Source organism: Piliocolobus tephrosceles, chromosome 2 (assembly GCF_002776525.5).
Source record: "Piliocolobus tephrosceles isolate RC106 chromosome 2, ASM277652v3, whole genome shotgun sequence".
NCBI classification, from domain to species: Eukaryota; Metazoa; Chordata; class Mammalia; order Primates; family Cercopithecidae; genus Piliocolobus; species Piliocolobus tephrosceles.
The window spans coordinates 77,508,216-77,530,875 of record NC_045435.1 but is presented as its reverse complement, the minus strand read 5'-3'; the positions used below and the strand labels follow the sequence as shown (position 1 = coordinate 77,530,875).

Sequence of the window (22,660 nt, the reverse complement as noted above, 5' to 3'; positions counted from 1 at the left end):
GGATATTTAGATAAGATAAAAAGTAATAAAGCACAGGATATTGCTTTTCTTCATAAACTCTTAATTTATTAAAAAGTCAGAATTAGCCTCCTTTTTTTCTTTACTCTTAATGAGCAAAGAAGCTTTTTTTTTAGGGAAACAAGTTTATCATTTCAAGAAAACTTTCCATTTTGAATAACTAGCACAGCTTATTTATAAGGATGATGATACTTAAAGCTATTATGGTCATGAGAAATTGCTTAAAGGGAGTCAGCAGTTAAAAATGCACCTCTGAAACCAGCCTGCCTGGTCAAATCCTAGGCCCACTGCTCACTACTTGATCTTTGCAAGCCTCAGTTCCCTCACCTACAAAATGGTGATTATTGAGTAGAGTTAACAATAATCTATTGTATATTTCAAAACAGCTAGAAGAAAGGTTTCGAATGTTCTCATCACCAAGAAACAATAAATGCTTAAGATGATAGATATGTTAACTTCTCTGATTTGATCATTACACAGTGTGTAAATGCATTGAAATATCATGTTGTACACCATAAATATGTACAATTATTATGTGTCAATCACAAAAAGGGTGATTATGATGGTATCTACATAAGAGGGTGTGAGAGAGGATTAAATGTATAAACTATGTAAAGGGTTCAGTGCTTAGAACACAATAACAACTACTAAATGGTAGCTCTGATGATAATGATGATGATTTATTGCTAAATACCCTAATCTGCTCAAATTATTTGGCTATTATTTCATTCATTCGTTTAATCACTTAATCAACAAATATTTACTGAGCTCCTGGTAAGTGCTAAGCATTCAGCTAGGTGCTAGGAATACAACAATAAATAGGACCCTGCAGTTCTCAGGCTTACATTTTAGTGGGGGAGACAGCAAGAAGGAAGCAATCAAGTAAATAAGAAAATATCAGATAACGATAAATGCTGTGCTGAAAGTAAAAACTGGGTGATGTCACAGAAAGGGTGTCTTGGGGGTTGGTGGAGGGTATTGATTATTATAGCCTCAAGTTCACCAGTAGTGAAAAAGTATCTGAAAATTCACAGTTCAATTAAAATACCTCAAAATTTATACTGACATAGTGTAGATAACCATATATTATATATTTCCCTATTAAGCCATAAACTAAAAAGTTGTTTAATATTTAACTATACATAGACTTTACTTTGTTAATAATTCTGAATTTCCTTCTTATTACATATTTTAATTAAAAATATTGATATTAAACAGAGAAATATATTTTAATTTTATAGCAAGTCTTAGAATTTTTCAAAATACAGAAAAGTATAAAGAAGAAACTAGAAATGTCCCATAATTACTCATTGACAACAATCATGAATACAGTTGGAAAATTAAAATTCTGTAATAGAGAAGGGTATGATACTAGAAGTAAAAGTCTTTTCTCACTGCCCCTGCCTCCACTAGTCCCTGTCTCAAAGGTAATTATCAAGTTTCCTTAAAACTTTTATGCATATATCATATGTGGGTAACTATCTTTTTTATTTCTATCAGTGAGATCATACTGAAACAACATTCTTGGTTTCTATTTTTCACTGATTGACGCAGCTTTGAGACCTTTCCAGGCCATCACAGGCAGAGCAGGTCATTCTTTGTATAGCTGCATGATATTTTATTGTGCGGTTATTGAGTCAATTCCCTACGGTACACAAGTAGTTTGTCTCTGGATTTTTGTTATTACAAGCAATGTAGTCATAAATATCTAAAGGAGAAATGTAAAAATAGGTTTGAGTCAATCCTGCAAAAGTAACACAATTGTCAAACTGATTAAATGAATTTAATATTTAAGATTATGCTTTATATTATTAACATTTTTTCAATATTTGGCAGAAATTTTACAGAAAAATTAAAATCCACTCTATAAATGACTTGTGTCATCTTTGTTGTAACAGATTCCACAGATATTGATCAATAAGATCCATATTCAATGGATATTATTTCACACTTAAAATTTTTTTGACAAAAGAATGTGACTAGTTATGTTTCACTTTTATTGAAGATAAGGAAAGAGGATATATGATTCAAACATAAGAGATGACTGAGTTTATTTTGAATTATCACACATTGAAACTAAAAATTGTGAGATATCTTTAACCAGCAATCCTAAGACAAGGCTAAGCAAAAGTCTGAGTTTAGAAAAGAAGAAATTAAAGAGTATCTTGATTTATTCTGAAGTCAGAATCTAACTCCTCCTTTTAGGTTCTCCTACTTCACAGTAGACTTTTAAAAATTTGAATCTTGCTTTCATAGTGTGGAACCAACAGAAAAATTTTTAGTAAGGACTTCACCGTTGCCAAAAATAGTTAGATGATTATTTCATGGTTTTTTTTTTTTTTTTTTTGCTTGATGCATTAATTTACTCATTTACAATTGTGCTAGGAGCTAGGGATGTCCGTGTCTTCTCATTTAAAAAGGAGTAAAAATCCAATAAGATGGCTGCTGTGGACAGGAGGGCACTTGGGAAGACTGCCTTGTAATTTTAAAGTAAATTACTAGTTTTGATTTGTGCTTAGTGGACCACTGCATCTTGTCACTAGCAGCTGAATGCTCAACTTCAATAACCAGATCTGGTTCTCTGGTTCAATTAAACTGGGGTCCCATTAATGAAAATAAGATCATCAGATTCCACAGTCTTCTGCAACAGTATTAGTTAATGTGTACTGGGAATTGACAAAGTGAATAGTGTGAATGTGTGGTTTTTGGAAACATAATTATTTTATTAGTTTCATTAAAAGCTCTTGATCAAGTTATATTCTATTCAACAAAATGCACTCCAAAACAGTCAGAAGTTTTAAGGTTTCCTTTTCAGCTTGTGTGAAAACACTAGAAAGCACCTACAGAAAACAGATACTTCTTTCTCTAGAGGTTTCATTGGGATCTCTCAATATGTGCATTTATAATAAAATATCACAATTTACATGAGTAGTCCACAGTTAATTAAAGAGAACACATTTTCTCATGCAATTCAAATCTCATTGTGGGGAGTCCACTTTTTAGAAAGACACAAAAACAAGTAGTTCAAATGAAGAAATATCTCTTGGCTTTCCCATGATTAAAAAGCCTGTCCTTGGGCATTATTCATTAGCTACACCTTTCTAATGGCTTACACAAGAACAAGAATTATTACAATATTCACTGATGTTAAGTTTCAAAGCTCACAAATGTCAAAATCAGCAATTGAAAAGTATTTACAGAAAGAGAACCACAAAGTGCAATTTATGTTTGTGTAATCTTAGCTGGCATACATGTGCAATGAGATTTACTTAAGAAGTACAATCATAAACCCTATGGTTACAAATGAATATAAATATAATTGGGATTCACAGAGCAGAAGAAATGTGCTATGAGATGACAATTATTCATTTCTGTATATATGACCCAAGTTTGCTATTATGCACTGAGAGCCCATTTACGGAAATTGTAAAATATATATTAATATCCTCTTTCATCAGTTGGGTTCAAGTATGGCCTATGAAAAAGTTTGTGTTTAATTATAACATTGAATTAGTGATGCAATTAATATTTATTCAAATTCTCATTTAATTTCACACATTATAAGTGTCTTTCAACTTTAAATCGAAAAAGACACTTAAAATATCTGGATATAGACTCGCACTTTCATTTAAAGACATAATTAATTCTTAAAACATTAAGCTAGAAAAATAGCATTTACAATGGCAAACAATTATCTGATATGGTTTATAGTTTAGCATTTATTATTGAAAGTTATCACAGCATATTACATACAAAAATAGCATTTGTTATAGAACACACTCCTACTTATTTTATTCTGTAGTACATCTTCCATTCAGATTGAATTGTGACCCAAAGTGTTTACAGTAGCTGTCTGGATAGTCAGATCTTTTTAATCCTTTTATGTATATATTTTCTCAAGGCTCTTTAATGACCATGGATTGTATACAGTCTCTCTCTGTCTAAATATAGTATATACAGTAAGCATACAAATTCCCATTGTGTGTGCCTGCATTGCTATCAAAAAGTCCTACCTAAAGCTGGTAACTGTGTAAGCAGGTGATGAGTACACAGGTATTGTTCATCATACATTCTCTCGAATTTTCTGTAAGTTTGGAAATGTCATAATAAAGGGCTAAATAACGTACTGCTTATTTATACATAGTAGTCTGCCAGGATTTATACCAAAAAGGTTACCAAATAAGTCCCAATTCTCTGGGAATATACAATTTAGGACAAGTTATACTGATGAATATTGACATATAGAAAATATCCCAAGAATAAATGAACATGGAATAAGTACAGAAAATGAGTTCACTTTTGAAAGTTTCATATCATGGTTATCTCCTTTCTCTTGTTTCTCCTTGACCTCCTTCAAGCTTTGACCACTCTCTCATCCCCATCTATTACCTGAGAATCACTGAGTCTTGCCAGTTTTCGCGGCAGTTGCTCTCAGGGCCATTGTTTCCCACTATCAAAGCTACTGTGAGTCTGGGCCTCTGCCATTTTAAGCCTAGATTGCCACAAAGACTTCTTAGTTGTGCTCCTGAATTTCTGGTCTCACTTGATTTCAAAATTTCACTTTGAATCCTGCTGTTAAATTCAACTTCCTAAAACAGAAGTTATCATTCCTCTACCTTAGGAAATTGAAGCCCATTTCTCTCGTATTCTTCCAACACAGTCACTCTGCTTTTACTAAGGCCCTTCCTCTTATTAATCCCTGAGTAAACTTATCTACCCATTGTGCTGTCTCTTTGTCTTTGCTCAGTCTTCTGCTCCATCTTACACTTCCAACAACCTCACATCTATTTATTTATTATAAGTACTTATTTATATAAGTATAGGTTGGATACTTTCAAGATCTACTTCTTCCTCCATACATGTCCTGTGATTGCCACCATCATTTTACCTTTCATTGAAATACTTCAGTGTTTGTGAGTGTCACCTGAACCACACAGCTTTTGTGGGATAAGTGATCCAGTGGTCCATCCTAGGCCAATTAAATCAGAATCCCTGGGACACAGACATCAGAAAAATTTTTTTTGACATTAAAAATATCTCTAACCTGTAAGGAGGTGATTCTAATACATAGGTAGTTGAGAACCACTCACCTAGACAATATTAAATTTCTTCATTTGTAAGTACTACTCATTCATTTGGTCAACAGCTCTGGTGTCTATCATAGAGGTAGAACACTGGCAGTCCTGACATGTTTTGTTTGGCCCATGGAGTGTTTTCAAAATATTTTAGACAGTTTTAAAATTGGGAGATTTATCATAAACATTCACATATCCAGTTCCTCTTGAGAAAAATGGGAGATCTGGTGAGAGTGGGCCTGGCTTTCTGAAAGGCAACACTAGCTAGAACTGAACTGTGGCTCTCCCTTCCAGACTGAGGGAGCTTCCAGTTGGCTTCAGTCCCCAACACTCCTTACAACTAACTCCCTCACAGGGGCTGAGTGTTAATTGCAATTTAATGTATTATTTGCAAGTTGTTAAAGTTACTGTTTCCCTTAATACCATAACCATTTCTCTCACTGCTGAAGTTGAAAATATTTCTATGTGTCAAATACTCAGGCAACCAGCCCACTTTATTCATTTATGTTATCCTCCTGGCCTTGTTAGCAATCTGAGTTTGTAGCCCCTGGCCTGGTATGTGGCAAGTATACTCTGTTAAGTGCTAAGGATATAGAAGAATGAGGGGCAATGCCCTTTTTGGAGGAAGTCACACTTTACGGGGGAGATGCAGACATATTACACTTTCAATTTAGGTGCCTGGGTGTGTACCTGATTCTGCTGATCTTAGAGGATGATGGCCTCCAAATTTTATTTCAGTTTGTCGAAGTTTAGTCATGTTTAGCAGCTGTGTGACATGCGGAACATCTGTCATTAGTTGACAGCTTCGTGGTATAATATCTGTAGGCTCATCTGTTGAAAAGGGAACACCACAGACAGCTGGAAATAAAGACAAACATTCATTTTCAAAATGTAAGCCATTTCTGCTAAATGGACATATCACATAAATGAAACCAATTAAAATTAAAGATTTTAGCATATGACTTTGTATGAGTTATTCAACCTTTCAGCCCTGATTTTCCCATTTGTAAAATGAGCATGATTTTACTGCTTACTTCCTAGGGTAGACAGGATTAAATGAGATAAAGCTTACACTCTATGGAGCAAGTTCAGAAAACTATACAATAAATAAGAGCATGCATTGGAGATATTCCACGCTTTCTTTTCAATACTAGAGGTGTGACTTGAGCAAACTAATTAGGTATGCACCATTTAAGATTTCTGGGAGTGCATCAGCTTATTTACATGAGATCAGTAAGTACAAACATATTGAATAATTTAAGCACCCACAGCCGTTATATGGGTAAATTAATTTTTTAACTTTTTATTTTGAAATAATTTTAGACTTTTAGAAAAGTTAAAAAAAAGTTTAGAGAGCTTCCTATTACCCTTTACCCAGCTTCCTCTGTTAACATCTTACCTTTTAATATTTTCAAAATAATAGCTTATTACACTTACAATGGTATTTTAATTTCATTCATATATATTTATATGGATATTTTAATTTTCTTTTTAAAAATTGTTTTTTAATTGACAAATAGGAATTGTACATATTCATAGTGATGTTTAGATACATGTAATATATGGTGAACAGATCAGGGTAATTAGCATGTTCATCATCTCAAACATTTATCATTCCTTTTTGGTGGGTACACTCAATATCTTCCTATCTATTTGAAAGTATATAACATATTATTGTTAACTATAGTCCTCTTACAGTGGTATTCCTCTTATCTAGCCATACATTTGTATTCTTTAACAAATATTTCCCTAGCCCTCCCTTCCCCCTACCATTCCCAGCATCTAGTATCTTCTGTACTTCTTTTTACTTCTAAGAGATTAATTTTTTAAAGCTTCCACATGAGTGAGAACAAGTGGTATTTAACTTTCTGTTCCTGGCTTATTTCACTTAACATAAAGTCCAGTTCTATCTGTGTTGCTGCAAATGACAGGATTTCATTCTTTTTTATGGCTGAATAATATTCCATGGTGTATGTATATCACATTTTCTTTATTCATTCATCTGTTGTTGGACATCTGTGTTGATTCTGTATCTCATCTATTATGAATGGTGCTGCGATAAACATGGGAGTGCAGATGTCTCTCTGTAATTTTCTTTTTAGTAAATTTTCTGTTCATGTTTGTAAGCCATTTTACTATTAATACATTTTTCCTATTTACTTATATGACCTCTTTTATAGTAAATATATTAAACCTTGTCATTTGTAGCAAGTGGGAATATAAATTAGTGTTAATATCCTAGAAAGACTTTACTATGTGTACCAAAGCCTTAAAAATGTTCATACCATTTTACTCAGTAATTTCATTTTATGAATCTACTCTAAAATTTAAAAAATTAGAAACTCAAGAATCTATGCAAATAAGTGTTTATAAGTTCTGAAAAATAAACAACTTAAATTTCCAGCACTTGAGGAGTGTTAAGCACATTACATTGTTTCATGGGGTGAGACTGTAAAGAGCCACAATAAATTGAATTTATGAAGATGTCTCCATGATATGGGAAAGGCTTGAGATAAGAAGTTAAATGAAAAAAAAAAAAAAAAAAAAAACAGATACAAAAATCTATCTCAACCATAGAAAATGAAATTATAAAATGTATGAAGGGGGTGGGTGTGGTGGCTCAAGCCTGTAATCCCAGCACTTTGGGATGCTGAGGTGGGAGGATTTCAGGCCCAAGTTCAAGACCAGCCTGGGTAACATAGCCATACCGCATTTCTCTAAAAAAAAAACAAACCAAAAAAATTAGCTGGGCATAGTCCCAGCCACCCAGGAAGCTGAGGTGAGAGAATCACTTGAGCCTGGGCGGTGGAGGCTGCAGTGAGTGATGATTGCACCACTGCACTCCAGCCTGGAGACGGAGAAAGACTCTGCCTTAAAAAAAAAAAAAAAAAAGTGTGAATGGCAAAAAAACTGAAAGGAAATATACCAAATGAAACTATCTTTAGGTGGTTAACTTGAGCATAGTTTTTAATTTTATTCTTCACAATAATTTCTATATATGTTTGATTTTTATGAGTAAAGTTTCTGTTTTTAGAATGTGGTGGAAAAATTTTGTATGCATATATGTGAATGTATGTAGTCAGGAAAATTCAACCAATCATCCTTCAAAAAACTTCCTTATGTACAATTCTCACACTTTATAAAAGCAAATAGAAGAGGTTTCTGTGTATCCTAGCCATGGCATTTTTCTAATTAGATCCTAATGTCCTAATCTGAAAAAGGAAAATCAGTCATCTAACTAAAAACTTAAATACTCATCAGCAATGCAATGATTTCTAAATGTCCTAATGCTCTAGTCATTAAAAATGCACTAGAAGTTTCATCAGCAATGCAATGATTTCTAAATGTCCTAATGCTCTAGTCATTAAAAATGCACTAGATTTACAAATATTAGTTTTCAGATGTTTTGTCCATCCATTCTTTGTCATCATTTAGAAAATCTATATAAGCAACTGAGCAAATGAACTCTCAAAATAGTAAACATTTACCTAACTTCAGATATATTTGACATATACCTCAAAATTCCTTTGAGATAGAAAAAGATAATTTCCATGTCAATGCCAATAATAATAAATAAAGATTTTTAAAATTAGAAGATGAAGAGAATTCTGGAGGCCAGTCAAAACCTGAAATAAAATGCTGTCTTCTGAACCCTACAACAAGAATCATGAAAACTTTAGCTTATTGAGCTTGTGTGACAAGTACAAGGATACAATGGCATACAAAATTTGAAATGTATGAACACAAAACTTGAACTTACAACTAACAAGAGACAGACAACAAATCTCTAGTAACCATAAATGCCTAAGCTTTTATGGAAGATAGAACAAGGCAGGGACTATCACAAAACTGCAGTCTGAATCTTAAAGAAACATGGTTGACATGCAGATCAGACTTCACATTAAAAGGCTATAATCCAATCTGCATCATCCAACATCTTTCCTTTCTCTATATCTACTCTCCCTTTGCACCTAGAACTGTTTCATCACTTACTGGATTATTCTTTGAGGGAAACTGTGAGCAGTATAAAACCTGCAATAAAAGGAGAATTAAAAAAAAAATTGGTTGATTATTTTAGACTAACCATTAAGCCCATCTAGAACTACTAGCTCTAAAGATTTCTCTGAGACTTCATGGTGGAATATTTGGAAAGGGACTTTAGTCTCATTTTTGTGAAACCAAGCTATGAAAGAGCTTTAGGACCATCTATTACCTGGCAGCTGGATGTTCTGTAGCACTAAATGGAAATTCACTTGACTTCCCACCTCACCACTAACCAATCACCACTTTTTCTATGTCCAATTACCAAGTTATTGTATTTTTAGCATATACAGCTTAATTTTAAAATAAAGGCTAAGTGTGAAAATAGAATAGACCCTACATAAACATTAAATAGCGCTTCATTGTGAGTTCACAGAAAGCATGATCCAGTTTCATTCATTTACTCATTCTGTCAGTCAACAAATATTTATTGAGGCTCTACTGTGTGCCAGGCATATGTCTAATGGCTGGGAATCTAGGGGTGAGCCCGAGTGACCCTGTCCTTGCCTCCTTGAAGCTTACACCTAGCAGAGAATAGGAAACAAAATCACAAATAATTCTTTTTTTTCAACTTTTAAGTTCAGGGGTACATGTGGAGGGTGTGCAGGTTTATTACATAGGTAAATGTGTGCCATGGTGGTTCACTGCACAGATCATTCCCATCATTCACGTATTAAGTCCAGCATCCATTAGGTATCCTTCCTGATGCTCTCCTTTCCCCAACCCCTGACAAGCCCTAGTGTGTGTTGTCCTCCCTCCATGTGTCGATGTGTTCTTATCATTCAGTTCCCACTTATGAGAGTATGTAGTATTTGGTTTTCTCTTCCTGCATTAGTTTGCTGAGGATAATGGCTTCCAGCTCCATGTCTCTGCAAAGGACATGATCTCGTTCTATGTCGTTGCTATTGCGAATAGTGCTGCAGTGTATATATGTGTGCAAGTATCCTTAGAGTAGACTTATTTATAGTCCTTTGGGTATACACCTAGTTATGGGATTGCTGGGTCAAATGATATTTCTGCCTCTAGTTCTTTGAGGAATCGCCATGCTGTTCTCCACAATGAATGAACTATGAACTAATTTGCACTTCCATCAACAGTGTAAAATGATTCCTTTTTCTCCACAACCTCACTAGCACCTTTTTTTTTTTTTTTTTGACTTTTTAATAGTGGCCATTCTGACTAGTGTGAGATGGTATCTCACTGTGGTTTTGATTTGCATTTCTCTAATGATCAGTGATATTGAACTTTTTTTCATGTTTGTTGGCTCATATATGGCTTCTTTTGAGAAGTGTCTGTTCATGTCCTTTGCCCACTTTTTAATGGGGTTGTTTTTTTTTCTTGTAAATTTCTTAAGTTCCTTAACTCTGAATATTGAACCTTTGTCAGATGGATAGGTTGCAAAAATAGTCTCCCATTCTCTATGTTGTCTGTTCACTCTGATGATAGTTTCTTTCGCTGTGCAGAAGCTCTTTAGTTTAACAGAGCCCATTTGTCTATTTTGAAATGCTTTTGTTGCAATTGCTTTTGGCATTTTCATCATGAAGTCTTTGCACATGCCTGTGTCCTGAGTAGACAAATCTTTGCCTGTGTCTATGTCCTGAATGCCCAGATTTTCTTCTAGGGTTTCAAGTTTTGGGTTTTACATTTACGTCTTTAATCCATCTTGAGTTGATTTTTGTATATGGTGTAAGAAAGGAGTCCAGCTTCAATCTCATGCACATGGCTAACCAGTTATCCCAGCACCATTTATTGAATAGGCAGTCTTTCCCCCATTCATTGATTTTGTCAGCTTTGTTGAAGATCATCAGATGGCTGTAGATGTGTGGCCTTATTTCTAGGCTCTCTATTCTCTTCCATTGGTCTATGTGCCTGTTTCTGTACCAGTACCATACTCTTTTGGTTATCGTAGACTTGAAGCATAGATTGAAGTTGGATAGTGTGATGCCTCCAGCTTTGTTCTTTTTGCTTAAGATTGTCTTGGCTATACAGGCTCTTTTTTGGTTCCATACGAATTTTAAAGTAGTTTCTTTCTAATTCTGTGAAGAACGTCAATGGCAATTTAATGGGAATAGCATTGAATCTATAAATTACTTTGGGCAGTGTGGCCATTTTCATGGTATTGATTCTTCCTATACACGAGCATGGAATGTTTTTCCATTTGTTTGTGTCCTATCTGATTTCTCTGAGAGTGGATTGTAGTCCTCCTTGAAGAGGTCCTTCAATTCCCTTGTTAGTTGTATTCCCAGATATTTTATTCTTTTTGTGCCAGTTGTGAATGGGAGTTCATTCATGATTTGGCTCTCTGCTTGCCTGTTGTTGGTGTATAGGAATGCTAGCAATGTTTGCATGTTGATTTTGTATCCTGAGATTTTGCAGAAGTTGCTTATCAGCTTAAAAAGCTTTGGGCTGAGATGATGCAGTTTTCTAGATATAGGATCATGTCATCTGCAAAAAGATAATTTGACTTCCTCTCTTCCTATCTGAATACTCCTTTCTTTCTCTTGCCTGATTGCCCTGACCAGAACTTCCAATATTACATGGCATAGGAGTGGTGAGAGAGGGCATTCTTGTCTTGTGCTGGTTTCCAAGGGGAATGCTTTCAGCTTTTGCCCATTCAGTATGATACTGGCTGTGGGTTTGTCATATATAGTTCTTATTATTTTGAGGTGTGTTTCTTCAACACCTAGTTTATTGAGAGTTTTTAATATAAAGCGATGTTGAATTTTACCAAACGACTTTTCTGCACCTATTAAGATAATCATGTGGTTTTTGTCTTTGGTTCTGTGTATGTGATGGATGACATTTATTGATTTGTGTATGTTGAACTAACCTTGCATACTGGGGATAAAGCCAATTTGATTGTGGCAGACAAGCTTTTTGGTAAGCTGCTGGATTTGGTTTGCCAATATTTTTGTGAAGATTTTTGCATCAATGTTCATCAAGGATATTGGCCTTAAGTTTTCTTTTTTTGTTGTATATCTGCCAGGTTTTGGTATCAGAATGATGGCCTCATAGAACGAGTTAGGGAGGAGTCCCTTCTTTTCAATGGTTTGGAATAGTTTTATTAGAAATGGTACCAGCTTTTTTTTTAACCTCTGGCAGAATCCAGGTGTGAATCCGTCTGTTCCTGGGCTTTGTTTTTTTTTTTTGGCTGGTAGGCTGTTTATTAGAGCCTGCATTAGTCTGTTTTCATGCTGCTGATAAAGACATACCTGAGACTTGGCAATTTACAAAAGAAAGAGGTTTAATGGAGAACTCACAGCTCCACATGGCTAGAGAGGCCTCACAATCATGGTGGAAGGAAAAGGAGCAAGTCATCTCTTACAAGGATAGCAGCAGGCAAAAAAAGCTTGTGCAGGGAAACTCCCCCTTTTAAAATGATCAGATCTCATGAGACTTATTTGCCATCATGAGAACAGCATAGGAAGTACCTGCCCCCATGATGCAATTACCTCCTACTGAGTCCCTCCCACAACACGTGGGAATTCAAGATGAGATCTGGGTAGGCTCACAGTGAAACCATATCATTCCCCCCTGGCCCCTCCCAAATCTCATGTTCTCACATTTCAAAACCAATTATGCCTTCCCAACAGTCCCCCAAAGTCTTAACTCATTTCAGCATTAACTCAAAAAGACCACAGTCCAAAGTCTCTTCTGAGACAAGGCAAGTCCCTTCTGCCTATGAGCCTGTAAAATCAAAAGCAAGTTAGTTATTTTCTAGATACAACAGGGGTACAGGTACTGAGTAAAAACAGCCGTTCCAAATGAGAGAAACTGGCCAAAACAAAGAAGCTACAGGCCCCATGCAAGTCCAAAATCCAGCAGGGCAGTCAAATCTCAAAGATCCAAAATGATCTCCTTTGACTCCACGTCTCACATTCAGGACACACTGATGCAACAGGTGTGTTCCCATGGCCTTTGGCAGCTCTGGCCCTGTGGCTCTGCAGGGCATAGTCCCCATCCTAGATGCTTTCACAGGCTGTTGTTGTCTGCGAGTTTTCCAGGCACACAGTGCAAATTGTTGGTGGATCTACCATTCTGTGGTTTTGGAGGATGGTAGCCCTCTTCTTACAGCTCCACTGGGTGGTGCTCCAGTAGGGAGTCTGTGTAGTGGCTCCAATCCCACATTTCCCTTCTGCACTGCCCTAGCAGAGGTTCTCATGAGGGCCCTGCCCCTGCAACAAACTTGTGCCTGGGCATCCAGGCATTTCCATATATCCTCTGAAATCAAGGCAGAGGTTCCCAAACCTCAATTCTTGACCTCTGTGCACTTGCAGGCTCAACACTGTGTGGAAGCTGCCATGGCTTTGGGCTTGCACCCTCTGAAGCCACGGCCCAAGCTCCATGTTGGCCCCTTGTAGCCATGGCTGGAGTAGCTGGGTCACAGTGCACCAAGTCCCTAGGCTGCACACAACATGGCGACTCTGGTCCTGGCCCACGAAACCACTTTTTCCTCCTAGGCCTTAGGGCCTGTGATGGGAGGGGCTTCCAAGAAGATCTCTGATATGCCCTAGAGACATATTCCCCATTGTCTTAGGGGCTAACATTCGGCTCCTCATCATTTATGCAAATTTCTGCAGCCAGCTGGCTTGAATTTCTCCTCAGAAAATAGGATTTTCTTTTCTATCGCATTGTCAGGCTGCAACTTTTCAGAACTTTCATGTTATGCTTCCCTTTTAAAACTGAATGCCTTTAACAGCACCCAAGTCACCTCTTTAATGCTTTGCTGCTTAGAAATTTCTTCTGCCAGATACCCTAAATCATCTCTCTCAAGGTCAAAGTTCCACAAATCTCTAGGGCATGGGCAAAATGCCACCAGTCTCTTTGCTAAAACATAACAAAAGTCAACTTTGCTCCAGTTCCCAAGTTCCTCATTTCCTTCTGAGACCACCTCAGCCTGGACTTTGTTGTTCATATCGCTATCAGCATTTTGGTTAAAGCCATTCAACAAGTGTTTAGCAAGCTCTAAACTTTCCCACATTTTCGTTTCTTCTTCTAGGCATTCCTGTTATTTCCAAAGTTGCTTCCACATTTTTAGGTATCTTTTCAGCAGTGCTCCAACTCTATTGGTACCAATGTACTGTATTAGGCTGTTTTCATGCTACTGATAAAGACATACCCGAGACTGGGCAATTTACAAAAGAAAGAGGCTTAATGGGGAACTCACAGTTCCACATGGCTGGGGAGGCCTCAAAATCATGGTGGAAGGCAAGGAGGAGCAAGTGACATCTTACATGGATGGCAGCAGGCAAAAATAATTTGTCTAGGGAAACTCCCCTTTTTAAAACCATCAGATCTTGTGAGACTTATTCACTGTTACAAGAACAGCACAAGAACAACTTGCCCCCATGATTCAATTACCTCCTACCAGGTCCCTCCCACAACATGTGGGAATTCAAGATGAGATTTGGGTGGGGACACAGCCAAACCATATCACTGCTTCAATTTCAGAACTCATTATTGGTCTATTCAGGGACTCAGTTTCTTCCTGGTTCACTCTTGGAAGGGTGTATGTGTCCATGAATTTATCCATTTCTACTAGATTTTCAAGTTTATGTGCATAGGTGTTTATAGTATTCTCTGATGGTTGTTTGTATTTCTGTGGGGTCAGTGGTTATCATTTCCGCTCATGTTTATTTGATTCACTTCTCTTTTCATCTTTATTACTCTAGTTAGTGTTCTATCTACTTTATTAATTTTTTTCAAGAAACCAGCTTCTGGATTCATTGATTTTTTGAAGGGCATTTTGTGTATCTATCTCCTTCAGTTCAGCTCTGATCTTGTGTGTATCTATCTCCTTCAGTTCAGCTCTGATCTTGGTTATTTCTTGTCTCCTGCTAGCTTTGGGGTTTGTTTGCTCTTGTTTCTCTAGTTCTTTTCACTGTGATTTAGCTTGTTAACTTGTGATCTTTCTAGCTTTTTGATGTGGGCATTTAGTGTTATAAATTTCCCTCTTAACAGTGCTTTAGCTGCATCCCAGAAATTCTGCTACATTGTCTCTTTGTTCTCATTAGTTTCGAAAAACTTCCTGATTTCTGCCTTAATTCCATTATTTACCCAAGAGTAACTCAGGAGCTGGTTGTTCAATTTCCATGTAGTTGTGTAGTTTTGACTGAATTTCTTAATCTTGAATTCTAATTTGATTGTGCTGTTGTCTGAGGGACTGTTTGTTATGATTTCAGTTCTTCTGCATTTGCTGAGGAGTGTTTTACTTCAGATTTATGTGATCAATTTTAGAGTGAGTGTCATGTGGGGATGAGAAGAAGGTATATGCTGTTGTTTTTGGGTGGAGAGTTCTGTAGATATCTATCAGGTCCACTTGATCCAGAGCTGCGTTCAGGTCCTAAATATCTTTGTGAATTTTTTGCTTTGATGATCTGTCTAATATTGTCAGCAGGGTGTTAAAGTCTCCCATTATTATTGTATGGGAGTCTAAGTCTCTTTGAAAGTCTCTAAGAACTTGCTTTATGAATCTGCATGCTCCTGTATTGGGTGCATATATATTTAGGATAGTTAGCACTTCTTGAATTGAACCCTTTATCACTACATAATGCCCTTCTTTGTCTTTTTCGATATTTGTTGGTTTAAAGTCTGTTTTGTCAGAAAATAGGATTGCAACCCCTGCTTTTTTCTGTTTTCCATTTGCTTGGTAAATTTTCCTCCATTCCTTTATTTTAAGCCTATGTGTGTGTGTCTTTGCACATGAGATAGGTCTCTTGAAGGCAGCATACCACGAATCTTGGCTCATTATCCAGCTGCCATTGTGTCTTTTATTTGGGACACAAAGTCCATTTAAATTTAAGGTTAGTATTGTTATATGGGAATTTGATCCTGTCATGATGATAGCTGGTTATTTTGCAGATTTGTTTATGTGATTGCTTCACAGTGTCACTGGTCTGTGTACTTCAGATACACAGGTACTTCAGTGTGTTTTTTGTAGTGGCTGGTAATGGTCTGTCCTTTCCATATTTAGTGTTTCCTTCAGAAGTGCTTGTGAGGCAGGCCTCGTGGTGATGAATTCCATCAGCATTTGCTTGTCTGAAAAGTATCTTATTTCTTTTCACTTATGAAGCTTAGTTTGGCCAGATATGAAATTCTGGGTTGGAAATTCTTTTCTTAAGAATGTTGAATTTGTTCCCCAGTCTCTTCTGACTTGCAGGGTTTCTGCTGGGAGGTCTGCTGTTAGTCTGATGGGCTTCCCTTTGTAGGTGAACTGGCCTTGCCCTCTGACTGCCCTTAACATTTTCTCTTTCATTTTGATGTTGGAGAATCTGATGATTATGTGCCCTGGTGTTGATTGTTTCATGGAGTATCTTATTGGGGTTCTCTGCATTTCCTGAATTTGAATGTTGGCCTGGCTTATTAGGTTGGGGAAGTTCTCCTGGATGATATCCTGAAGTATGTTTTCCAAGTTGGTTCCATCTCCCAGTCTCTTTCAGGTACCTCAGTCAGTTGTAAGTTCAGTCTCTTTCCATAATCCCCATACTTCTTGGAGGTTTTGTTCATTCCTTTTTTTTTCTCTATTCTTGTCTGCCTTTCTTATTTCAGAGAGATACTCTTCAAGCTCTGAGATTCTTTCCTCCACTTGGTCTATTCTGTTACTTTTTTTTTCTTTTTTCAGTGTCTCACTCTGTCACCCAGGCTGCAGTGCAGTGGTGTGATCTCATCTCTCAGCAACCTCTGCCTCCCAGGTTCAAGTGATTCTCCTGCCTTAGCCTCCCAAGTAACTGGAACTACATAAGCGCATCACTATGTCTGGTTAATTTTTGTATTTTTAGTAGAGACAGGGTTTCACTATGTTGGCCAGTCTGGTTTCAAACTCCTGAGCTCAAGTGATCCACATGCTTCGGCTTCCCAAAGTGCTGAGATTATAGGTGTGAGCCACTGTACCTGGCCTGCTATTGATACTTGTGATTGCATTGTGAAGTTCTCATGTTGTGTTTTTCAGCTCCATCAGTTCAGTTATGTTCCTCCTTAAACTGGCTATTTTGGCTATCAGCTCCTGTATTGTTTTATCATGATTCTTAGCTTCTTTGCATTGGGTTACAACATGCTCCTTTAGCTCAGCAAAGTTCATTATTACCCACCTTCTGAAGCCTACTTCTATTAGTTTAGTCATCTCAGCCTCAGCCCCATTTTGTGCCATTCTGGAGAGCTGTTGTTGTCATGTGGAGGAAACTAGGAACTCTGGCTTTTTGAGTTTTCAGTGTTTTTGCATTGATTGTTTCTCATCTTTGTGGATTTATCTACCTTTGATCTTTGAGATTGCTCATCTTTGAGTTGGATTTTTGTGGAGTCCTTTTTGTTTACGTTATTGTTGTCATTTTCTCTTTGTTTTTAACAGTCAGGCTATTCTTCCATAGGGCTGCTGTGGTTTTCTGAGGTCCGGTCCAGACCCTAGTTGCCTCAGCTTTTCCCATACCAAGGTATCACCAGTGAAGGCCATGAAACAGCAAAAATACCAGCCTGCTCCTTCCTCTGGAATCTCTATCCCAGGGGGTACTGACATGTTGCCAGCCTGAACTGCACCTGTAGGAGGAGGCTAGAGACCCCTGTTGGGAGGTCTCATCCAGTTAGAAGCAACAGGATCAGGGACCCACTTAAAAAAGCAGTCTGGCTGCTTTCTGGTAGTGCAGCTGTGCTGTTTTGTGGGGGACCCTTCCTTGTCCAGACCGTCTGGACTCTCCAGAGCTGACAGGTTGGAACAGCTGAGTTGCCCAAACCATAGAGATGGTGGCTGCCCCTCCCGCTGGGAACTCAGTCCTTCTCAGGCAGACTCACGCCTGTTGCTGCTGGCTGGCTGGAATTCCAAGCCAGTAGGTCTTAATTTGTGAGGCACTGTGGAAGTGGGGCCTGCAGAACATCTGCTTGGCTCCCTGGATTCAGTTCCTTTCCTAGGGATGGATCTCCCACCTTGCTGAGAATCCCAGGGGTGGAGTATGCAAAACTCCTGGGTCTCTGTGTGTGCCTGAGTGGCTGCTCTGCTGGGACTCCACACAGTTCTGTGTATTGGACCCAATACCCTGGTGGCATGGGCTTATGAGGGGATCTCCTAATCTGCTGGTTGCAAAGATCCACGGGAGGTGCGTGGTTTCCTGGGCAGGACTGCACAATCACTCACCGCTTCCCTTGGCTGTGGTGGGGGTACCTTGAAAGTATTAAGAAGCAGTATATTATAGCACAGGCTCTGGGGCAAGGCATCCTGGGTTCATATTCTGGCTCAACCACTTATTAGCTGTGTGAACTTGGCACAATAACTTTACCTTGTTGTATGTACCCTGCTCTCCTTATCTGTAAATCATGGACACAAAAATAGAACTTACCTCAAAGGGCTATTGTGATGATTAAATGAGGTTTAAGTAATGATTAATGTAATGAGTGGATAAGAACAGTGCCTGGTATACAGCAAGTGCTACGTAAGTGTTATGTAAATTATTTCATTACAAAAAAGCACTACATCTTACTAAGTGATTTTTTTAATAACAAAAGGTTTTGATGTCTGAAGGGGTAAATAAACCTGGGCTACACCTAAAACTTGGCTATCCTGAATGAATCATGCCTTCAGAACTTTTTTTAAAAAAATGCTTTATTGAAGAGAAATTCACATTAACAGAAAATTGACCATTTCAAAGTGGCACTTAGCACATTCACAATGTTGTGTAACTACCACCTCTATCTACTTTCAGACATTTCTATCACTCCAAAATAAAACCCCTTACCCATTAAGTAGTTTCTCCTCAATCTCTCAAGTCCCCAGTCCCTAGCAGCCAGAGATCTGTGTTCTGTCTCTGTGGATTTGCCTATTCTGGACATTCCATAAAAGTGGAATCATACATTATGTGACCTTTTTTTGTCTAGCTGCTTTCACTGAGCATGTTTTGGAGGTTCCTCTACATTGTAGCATGTGTCAGTACTGCATTCCTTCTTATGGCTGAATGTCATTCCACTGCAATACATACAAATGGCTGAGTGCTACTCCACTGTAATACAAACAACATCATTTTTTAATCCATTCATTTGTTGATGAGCACTTGGGATGTTTTCACATTTTGGCTACTGTGAATTGTGCTGCTATGAGCATGTATGTACATGTACTTGTTTGAATATCTGTTTTCCATTCTTTTGGGTATATACCTGGGAATGGAACTGTAGGGTTATATGGTAATTCTACATTTCACTTTCTGGGGAACTGCCACAGTGTTTCCCCACAGTGGGTGAACCATTTTGTATTCCTACCAGTAATGTACAGGGATTCCAATTTCTCTACAACCTTGCCAACACTTATTCCCATCCTAGTGGGTATTAAGTGGTACCTCATTGTGATTTGAACTTGCATTTCCATAATGGCTAATGATATTGAGCATATTTTCATATGTTTGTCTACCATTTGGATATCTTATTTGAAGAAATGTCTATTCAAGTCCTTTGACTATTTTTAAATTGAGTTGTTTGTCTTTTTGTTGTTGAGTTTTAAGAGTTCTTTATACAGTCATCCCATTGGTATCCACAAAGGATTGGTTCCTAGGACTCTACATGGATACCAAAATCTGCAGATAAAACAGTTTAGTATTTACATTATAATCTATGCACATCTTCCAATATACCTTAAATCGTCTCTATATAACCTACAATACCTAATACAATGAAAATGCTAGGGAATAGTTATACATAATGTTTATTTCTATTACTTTTATTGTTATATTGTTATTTTTATTTTTTTTTTCCTGAATATTTTTCATGTGCACTTGGTTGAAAATCTGTGAATGGGGAATCTGCAGATATGGAGGATGGACTGACTATATTCTTGGTACTAGAATATACTAGAATGTTTTCTCTCTATGTATTCATATATAAACCAGGACACATATCATATCAGATATACAATTTGCAAATATCTTCTCACATGCTGTAGGTTGTCTCTTCCCTTTCTTGATAGTGTTCTTCAATACACAAAAGTTTTACATTTTGATGAAGTCCAGTTTATCTATTTTTAAAAACTTTGTTGCTGTGCTTTTGGTGTCATATCTAATACTATTGACAATGCAAGGTCATGAAGATTTACCTCTCTTTTTCCCTAAGAGTTTTATAGTTTCAGCTCTTATATTTACGTCATGGAAACATTTTAAATTAATTTTTGTATATGATATGTGGTAGGAGTCCAACTTATTTTTTCGCATGTGGATATACAGAATCATTTGCTGAAGAGACTATTCTCCCTCTATTAAATGGTCTTATAGCCCATTTTGAAATCAAATGTATGGTTTGTGTATTAGTTCCTTCTCAGGCTGCTATGAAGAAATATCCAAGACTTGGTAATTTATAAAGGAAAGAGGTTTAATTGACTCATAGTTCTGTATGGCTGGCAAGGCCTCAGGAAACTTACAGTCATGGCAGAAGGGGAAGCAAACATGTCCTTCTTCATAAAGCAGCAGGAGAGAGAAGTGCTGACCAACGAGGGGAAAGCCCCTTGTAAAACAATCAGATCTCATGAGAGCTCACTATCACAAGAACAGCATGAGGGTAACTGCAGCCATAATTCAACTACCTCTCTCCGGGTCTCTCCCACAACACATGGGGATTATGAGAACTACAATTTAAGATGAGATTTGGGTGAAGACACAGCCAAACCGTATCAGTTTGTTTCTGGACCCAGTTCTATTGAGTTGGTCTATATGTCAATCCTTATTCCAAAGCCAAATTGTTTTGGTTACTGTAGCTTTGCAGTAAGTTTTGCAATTGGGAAGTGTGAATCCTTCAACTTTGATCTTTATTTTCAAGATTGTTTTGGCTATTTGGGTTCCCTTGCTATTCTACATGAATTTCAGACCAGCTTTTCCATTTCTGCAAAAAAGGTCATTGGAATTTCTAGAGAAACTGCATTGAATCTGTAGATTGCTTTGGGTAATACTGACATCTTAACAATATTAAGTCTTCCAATCCATGCATGTGAGATGTCTTTCTATGTATTTAGGTCTTCTTTAATTTCTTGCAGGAATGTTTTGTAGTTTTCAGTGTACTTTCTCCTTCTTCATTACATTTATTCCTAGGTAGTTAATTATTTTTGGATGCTATTGTATATGGAATTGTTATTTTTAGAGTTTCTGAGAGATGAGGTTCTATTATAAATAATATTTTATAAATGTTTAATTTTAAAATATAGTAGATATTTTAATCAGAATAATTGTGAGTCTTGATATACAGATATTCATGACCCATTTTTGTGGGTTCTACTATTGGCTGCTGGGCACCTCTGTTATACTAAGACCACACCCCCTTTCTTGTCCTGAGGGGATTTGCTAGGAAAGGGCATTTTGAGTTCAACACCACTACAGGAAGGTATAGAAATAGAGCCTTAAACTAATGAGATTTGGGTATGATGTGCATTCACCTGATTTGGAGATGAAAATAGAGGTGAGGAAACACCCAACATAAGAATAACAAATATTATTACAACTAATAATACATACTAAAGCCACAAAATCATTCTGATTATTGGTGGAGGTAAACTTGTGCACTGTTGAGGAAAGAACAGTCAGAGGCCTGGTCTTGAATTCCATCTTGTGTGACCGCAGCACAAAATGCCTCACTTCCATGGGACTTCTTTTCTTTATCTGTCTAATTAAGACATTGGATTAGAGCATCTCTAAAGCCCCTCCCTGTTCAGTGAGTCTATTAAGGCTAGATGTCAGTGTTTCTAGATTCTCCGTGGCCTTTGAAGGAATAAATTTTCTTCACATTGCTTGACACGCAATAAAGGTTTTATTGAACAGAAAGAGTGAATGGATGAATAGTTAAATAAATAGCCAATTTTTAATTCATTAGTTAATCAAACATTTATGGTAAGTTACCAGTGCCAGGTCTTTTGCTAGAGACAAAAACATGAAAATACAGGGTCTATGCCTTCCGGGGCTCTTAGTCTGAAATCATACCTTTAATTTTTCTCCTCTCACATTTCTGAACACAGAATACACAGAACATAGAGCACAGAATATTTGAGAAAGAGCCCTGAACTGGGGAGTCAGGAGACCTGCATCATCATCATTGGTGTAGCATATCTTGTTTCACAGATCATAACTTGATCTTCTCTCTTCTCATTTCTCTCCTCTGTCTTCCTTTTACTTAACAATCTACACAGATATTATCATTGCTTGTTCTTCTCTGTTTGTTTTTCTCCTCTTTCTCTTATCTATCTACATATGCATTCTGGTTTTTATTTTAAACACAGAAAAATTATATGAGTTAATCAATAATTCTGTCATACAAATGCCTAAAAATGCCAGCTCCTGTCTTCTCAAGAGTCATAAAAGTAATAAAGTAAATCAAATCAGTATGCTTTACTACTTGTCCAGCAAAAGTCATTTCTCTGGAAAAGTGAAAACTGATTAATTGCTTGAAGCAACGTTCCAAAAAATTCACTTTCTATTATATCTCACCATGTAAAGACACAATAGAAAGGAATTAGGCAAAATCTCCTAACTTGGGTGAGTTTCAGAAGTTCTAGACTGAAATGATAGCAGTTTAAACAA

The 22,660-nt window shown here is 37.0% G+C and overlaps 1 protein-coding gene and 1 long non-coding RNA gene across 2 annotated transcripts in view; one reads left to right on the top strand and one right to left on the bottom strand.

The window, feature by feature from the left end:
- C2H3orf67 (chromosome 2 C3orf67 homolog) overlaps positions 1-22,660 on the bottom strand; it is a 303,609-nt gene that overhangs the window by 127,500 nt on the left and 153,449 nt on the right. Inside the window, exon 7 of the mRNA XM_023200633.2 lies at positions 5,784-5,951. Within this exon, the coding sequence (XP_023056401.2) occupies positions 5,784-5,951 (168 nt within the window). The remainder of the gene's footprint in view (positions 1-5,783; positions 5,952-22,660) is intronic.
- LOC111533995 overlaps positions 1-22,660 on the top strand; it is a 204,425-nt gene that overhangs the window by 57,158 nt on the left and 124,607 nt on the right. The gene's annotated exons all lie outside the window — the stretch shown is intronic.